This window comes from Lactuca virosa, chromosome 6, assembly GCF_052849685.1.
Source record: "Lactuca virosa cultivar CGN04683 chromosome 6, Lactuca_virosa_CGN04683_v6, whole genome shotgun sequence".
NCBI lineage: Eukaryota > Viridiplantae > Streptophyta > Magnoliopsida > Asterales > Asteraceae > Lactuca > Lactuca virosa.
In genome coordinates, this window is record NC_136431.1 from 45,316,776 (window position 1) to 45,323,893 (window position 7,118).

Genomic DNA, 7,118 nt, shown 5'->3' on the forward strand with positions numbered 1-7,118 from the left:
AACGATCTCTACTTGACGAGTTGGAGCTCCCGAACTCGCCGAGCCCAAGAGTAAAACCCTAAAACTTAGATAAATTAAATGATACCTGAACGGATGTTACAAATACACATTACATAGGAACTATTATAGTAATTTACTTTAAATAACATTTTCAATAATAACATCCTACTTGTTTTTTGTTTCTTTTTTCCATTATGACATTGTAGTTTACACATTGCATACAAATACACTCCAAATTACATACAATACACACATACATACATTATAAACATATGTACATACTTTTTATACACATAAAACAACCATCAACACACTCCAAATTGCATACAAATACACACATACACACATTATACACATATATGCATACTTTTTATACATATAAAACAACCATCAACACACTCCAAATTGCATATAAATACATACATACATACATTATACACATATATACATACTTTTTTATACACATAAAACAACCATCAACACAATCTAAATTGCATACAAATACATACATACATACATTATACACATATATACGTACTTTTTATACACGCACATATATGAAATACATACAATTTTCACATACATATATGAAATACACACACATATAACATATTTCACACACATATATGAAATACACACGCGCACACACACACACACACACACACACATATATATATATATATATATATATATATATATATATATATATATATATATATATATATATATATATATATATAATACACATACAAATGCACACATATACACCAAATTACAAAAAAATGCACATGTAGTTCCCAAAATTTTGCCCTCTTTCAACTTGTGGTGGTAGTCTTCGGTGCTGCAACAGTGCGTGGTGGTGGTGGTGGTGTAACTTAAGACAACAAAAATCAACAAAAAAAACAATTAGGTCTGAAATTCTGGTCAGAAGAGAAAGAGAAGGAGAAAGGAGAAAGGAGGGAAGAGGGAACATATTGTCGCCGGAAAAATGAAAGGCGTCGTCGGTATATGCTTCATCGCCGGCAAATTGTCGTCGACAGTGGTGTATGTGCGGCCGGAGCTTCAATCGTGGGTGGCCGGAGCTTCAATTGTGGGTTTAGAAGTCAAATCGCCGGAGGATGAGTTCAATTGTGGGTTTGGGTATGTGTGTCTCGTACCTTTTATCAACAAAAAAAAATGATGAATATTAGCAAGAAGCTAACGATACAAAGGCATGAAAACAGTAAGAGGATTACAACAACAATTGGTATAGCTAAATGTATTACATTTGTAATTACGATTATTAAATTAAATGATGTTTCCTGAATTTCATCTGAAAAAAGTATGGCCAATGAATTTGAATGGACTTTAACATATCTTATATTCACACTTAAATTTTTATATATTTAGGCAATATCGCCTACTAAAAATTAAATTTATGGAGACTAAATACTGAAGAATATTGATAAATTAAAAAGATTTTTCGTGACAAAATTTTCAACGTGTCTTTCATAAGTATAAACAAATCTAAAGAATGTGAATATGCTAAAAATAATATGTAATTTTAGTTGTCTTAGGCTATGTTTTGTGTACATAAGCTATCTTGTTTAAAGCTTATTACAATTTAGTATAGGTAGAATCACAAAAATAATTTATCATATCTCATAAATTAAACAAATTTGTTTTTCGATAAATTACTTAATTAAAATAGCTTATTGATAAGCTAGTTTATAAACCAATAACAAATTTTCAACTGGAGCACGCATAGCCTTTAGTTGTAAGAAATTGTAACTAAGATTTAAAAGTCGTATTTGTTTGTTTTTGTTAGATTTTTCTCCTTATTTGTGCGGATGCCTGTAATTAAATATTGATAACACATGTCATGCATAAAGGGTTTTGTGGAAGATCTATAACCACCTTTTCCTTGCACCCAATCTCTCATTCTCATCTTGGACCAACTCAAAGCCACCCCAGTTTGATTTGACAGTCATCTGCCAACTGCCATGGCCCATGACGGTTAATTAGACAATAATTCACTCCACCAGTCCATACTTCATTATATACCACACACCCTTTCGCTCTGCATTAATCTTCGTCTTCTCTCATCGACAATAATGTCAACAAAATATGAAATTTCACCAGAAGCAGCCAGGTCTCATACCAGGAAATCCAAACCGGATTCCTCATCCGGTGAGTATCATTTGCGTACTTTTTCTTTCTTTTCTTCATCTTCAGATCTTGTTTCAGAATCTCATTGCTTTCAAACCCTAAAAAAAATGGTTAATTTAATTCAAAAGAATTAGAATCATAGTTCTGTACATCATTTCCATTACTGACTTTGAATGTATCGTTGTCTCTAAAGTTATCTTGAAGAAATTTCTACTAGTCATCTTTGTGGGGTTCTTTGCATGGGCTTATCAAACAGCTCTTCCACCACCTCCAAAGACTGTAGGTTCTCCAGATGGCCCTCCGATTACATCCCCAAGGATTAAACTCCGTGATGGAAGACATTTGTCGTATATAGAATCAGGTGTTTCAAAAGATACAGCCAAATATAAACTAATATTCGTCCATGGCTTCAACTTAAATAAGTATCATCACCCTTTTGCAGCCACAGCGTCCCCAGTATGGATTAAGTCCTCCATTAATTCGTTTCCCATCTTCCTTTTTGAAGTTATAGCTTCTGAGTATACGCAATAATGATTCTTTCAGGCTCTTGTTGAAGAACTAGGGGTATACTTTGTTGCAATAGACCGACCCGGTTATGGAGAAAGTGACCCGGACCCTAAACGAACTGTGAAGAGCTTGGCATTTGATATCGAGGAGCTCGCCGATCAGTTGAACCTGGGACCAAAATTCTATGTAGCTGGATACTCTATGGGTGGTCAAGTCATGTGGTCTTGTCTCAAGTACATTCCTCACAGGTCTGATTCAAATCTTGCAACTTTTAAGCATCATAAATAATCGCATTATGGACTTAGTAGTTATTGTTGTATAACTGTGCGCACGATAACAGGCTTGCAGGAGCAGTTCTTATTGCTCCAGGCATTAATTACTGGTGGCCTAACCTACCTTCAAATTTAACCAACGAAGCATTTTCAGGACAACTTCCACAGGATCAATGGTCTCTGCGTGTTGCGCACCACCTACCATGGCTGAGCTACTGGTGGAATAGTCAAAAATGGTTTCCTTCTTTTTCTTTTATCGATGAAGTACATGCTGCTCTTTCTCCCTCTGATATAGCAGTTGCATCAAAGCTTTTTGCTGCCATGGATCCAGATCAGGTAATTCCTCTTGACCACATGTACACTCCTTAATTAATATATAACAATTAGTAGGATGAAAGTAGGGACTAAATGTACAGTTATTAAACATATACTTGTTATTATAGCAATCTTAGATACTGAAACAAAATATAGAATCTATGCATCAAGATTTTAAATTAGACATTATAAAAAAAAAAAAAAGACGTTTCCCATACAACTCTTTACTTGGGTTGAAGACGTAGCTTAAAAGAATGCAAAACTTTTTAGTCGTAATGGGACGAACAAAAAGATTCGTTACAATTATGAGATCAGAAACAAGACAACCACAGTCATTGTTTGATGTTTATCCTTTGTCCATGTTTTCTTTATTTTATGTCCCCACATTCTAAAGTTTATAATAAAATTACCATGAAAATAATTATTTGGGAATGTTGATGTAGCTGCCAAATGAGTAGCCTGGTTTAGAAACATCACAAGTGGATGTTAAGCCTTTTCACTTCACATGTCATGTGTTTATTATTTGACACATCCATTGTCAGTACATATAAAACAATATTAAAACTTTTGGAACTCTGTGTTTGTGATAGTTTAATTGATTTTCATACCAATGTTTTACATTTTATAAAACTTCTGTTATATTTAAACTATATACAAATTCAACCAAATAATTCAATAATCATTAAACTTCATTACCAATAAATGCCAACATAATATTTCATTTTGGTTGAGTTTAATTCATTTGCATATATATACATCAAGATTGCTCTAGTAAGGCAGGTAGATGCACCTCAAACTGCACACTGTGGTTGCTGATTTGGCGTCGCAGTATGCGACGAACACAACACCGACCCGTGTTTACCGCACCTGTCCATCACACCCCTCGTCAAGGTCTTACCACATTTGTGACCAATCAAAGTAAAGAAAATTAAATAAAATAAATATGTGGTCAGGTACCCACCGGTTTTGTAATGTATGGCACCCACTGGCCTAAGAGCAAAGATGGATGTAGTAAGAGCAAAAGGGGGCACGTGCCACCAATGCATCTGAATTATTATATTTGATTTACTAACAGTGCCCTTAATCATTTTAAATCCGTGCCGTCTACTCTCAAACTAATAATCAACTAATAAAAAAATAAAGAAATGGGGAGTGGGGACGATTGATGGACTAGCCTAGCGGAGCAATTACTCAAAGGGTCCATCATTGTTGTTTTTTTTAGTTTTTATATTGGTAATAAAGAAAAATTGGCTGATTAACTTTTAAGTTATGCATTAATTCATGAATCTGTCTTATTTGTTAAATTAGATAGTTGATTTTATTTATAATTTCACTTATTAAATTAGTATACTTATTATTATTGAGCGAATATTAGTTTAATTTTGACAGACAAATGAAAAATACTACAACAAAATGACTGTTCAACTAAAAGAAAAACATCTAATTTGTTTTAGTTTTTTATTTTATTGTTCATTTTACAACGCTATTGTTGTTAATTTGGATAATTTTTTTTATGACTCCTATTAAATAAATTATATTCATTTTGACACGACCTCAAAAATTATATTTTATTATCTTTTATCATAGATTCAGAATCCTTGATCTGTCCCTCATTAAATCCAAATAGATTCACTATTATTTAAACTATGGTTAATTAGCGCAAGAACATTCAAATTCGAAGTTTTCAAACATCTAAATACTTTTAACTAATAATCTCATAGAACTCTCTTAATTTAAATAGGGATTATTGTCGTAATACTCCATGTTTAAACCCTCTTCTTGAGAAAGACACCCATTTCTTGTAAAATAAAAGGATCCGATTGTTGAAAACCATTTAAAAGATAGTTCTTTGTTTGTAAAATCCATTAATCGCTTGCAAAGATAATTTATTTTTAAATAAATAGTTTAGTGCCTATTTAATTTTATATTTTTGATTTTGTCAAATAAAAAATACAGGAAAAAGGTATTTCTAATTAATTAATCGTATATAAAAAATAAAATATATTATAATAAGATAATATTCTCAAACTATATAGATTACATGTTATGCATACATGTCCTTTCTAATCTTCAATATGCTCATATCTTTACCAAGACACTCCCGTCTTCTCGATTTATTGAATTTCGTGTTAGATTGAATGTTCGTCCTATACTCCTGTCACTCTCCCTCAAACTCTAAGATGTATTAGTATATATTATTATTATTGTTGTTATGTTTGTATAGCTAACATATACTAATCTGTTACGTATAAGCTCATATACACTTTGTATCTTGTATTTATACCAAGCATTAATACACATCCTAATTATGGGATAATATCGACCCTAAAAGGATCTCTATACCAAACTATTAGAAAAACATTCAACGAAACATCTTAACTTTAACAAGTTCAGGTAAAAAAACCCTCAACCGATACATCTAGTTTTATTACAAATCTGTCAAAAATGACAAAGTGAAACCAATCCTAAACTTGAAAAATAAATCTAATAAATCACCAAATGAACGAAGAAGGATATTGTTTGCAAAACGTACATGCCTGACTAAAATTGTATTTTTATTCGAATTTATTAGTTATGTGTTGATTATTTATTGTTAACTTGAAATATACAACATCCCCGTTATCATAACCAACCACAAGTGTGTCGTTGCCATCATCTCGCCCTCTTTTCCGATGTTGTGGCCATTCCATGTTTCATGAACTATGTTCATGATTTATTTTCTATTTAAAGTTATGCTTTTATGCTTGGAAAAAAAATTGAATTTCAAAAACAAACTCGGAACACTATTTAAACAGGCTAAACATATAATAGTCAATCATAACTTTATAGATTATAAAAAAATTAACAACTTTAAATGTACAAGAAATTCTAAAAATATAGAAATTGTTGGTTTACAAAATTGAACCTTTTTCCTTGAATATTTTAATTCACAAAAGTTTTATGTTTAGTACTTGAGTTTCAAATTTTTATATTTTAACTGCATAAAAAATTTTACATATTAAAATTTAGAGAACAAGATTCTTAAATTACAAACCCAAAATTCCCTCTAACTACACATTATATGAAGTATTCATCTTGCATATACTTACACTACTCCTTTCTTATGTGTTAAAGCTACAAGCCTGGAATACACAACCACGACAACAAGGCGAATTCGAGTCACTCCATCGTGACATAAACATTGGATTTGGAAAATGGGACTTTGATCCAATGGATCTCAAAAACCCATTTCCAAACAACGATGGATCGATTCATATATGGCAGGGTGATGAGGATCTAATTGTGCCTGTGACACTGCAACGTTATATCGCCCATCAACTTACATGGGTGAAGTATCATGAGCTTACTGGCACCGGACACTTGTTACCTTTTGCAGATGGAGTGATTGATTCTATTCTCATAGAACTTCTTACAAAAAAGAATTAGTTTTATTGTAGCTCTTTGTACTCTTCGTTGTTAAATTTGGCATTTCAAAAGAATGCTTTGAAAGAGAAAGACAATGATTCAAGTTACAAGTAACACATATAATGTTACTAACTTATGTATGAAGTGACACATAAAGGTTACAAACTGAACAATGTTTAAGTAGACTTTTTAACTTTATGAATTATTTTCTATAGTCGTCTAACTGTCTGTTTAATACTTATCCACTTGATGGAATTAGTTTTTTTTGTCTCTCTCTCTCAAAAAAAAAAAACCTTACACAAAATTTAGTTAGGAATTCCCTTTTCATGCCCAAGTAGACTTGAATTTATTTTATTTTATTTTTTATTTTTTTTGCACTATGAGAAAGGTCACTTCTAGATAGAACAAAAGTTGAAGCAAAAAATCACAAACTCATCCAGAAAAGTCTTATGGTTCCAAAGGTTGTAGGTT

General features: G+C 31.8%; 1 protein-coding gene across 1 annotated transcript; it reads left to right on the forward strand.

The window, feature by feature from the left end:
* The first annotated feature begins 2,015 nt into the window (after positions 1 to 2,015).
* LOC145120468 (uncharacterized) lies at positions 2,016 to 6,870 on the forward strand. Its single transcript, XM_079056290.1, has 5 exons — positions 2,016 to 2,169; positions 2,342 to 2,604; positions 2,692 to 2,903; positions 2,996 to 3,263; positions 6,357 to 6,870. The coding sequence occupies exons 1-5, from the start codon at positions 2,094 to 2,096 to the stop codon at positions 6,666 to 6,668; spliced, it is 1,131 nt and encodes a 376-aa protein (XP_078912416.1). The 5' UTR covers positions 2,016 to 2,093; the 3' UTR covers positions 6,669 to 6,870.
* The last annotated feature ends 248 nt before the right edge of the window (positions 6,871 to 7,118 follow it).

Excerpts from the sequence above, each read along its gene's own strand:
- LOC145120468 (XM_079056290.1), top strand. The coding sequence starts at position 2,094 with ATGTCAACAAAATATGAAATTTCACCAGAAGCAGCCAGGTCTCATACC. Across the intron at positions 2,605-2,691 it reads TTGCAGCCACAGCGTCCCCA|GCTCTTGTTGAAGAACTAGG; the intron begins GTATGGATTAAG and ends TGATTCTTTCAG. Across the intron at positions 3,264-6,356 it reads CTGCCATGGATCCAGATCAG|CTACAAGCCTGGAATACACA; the intron begins GTAATTCCTCTT and ends TATGTGTTAAAG.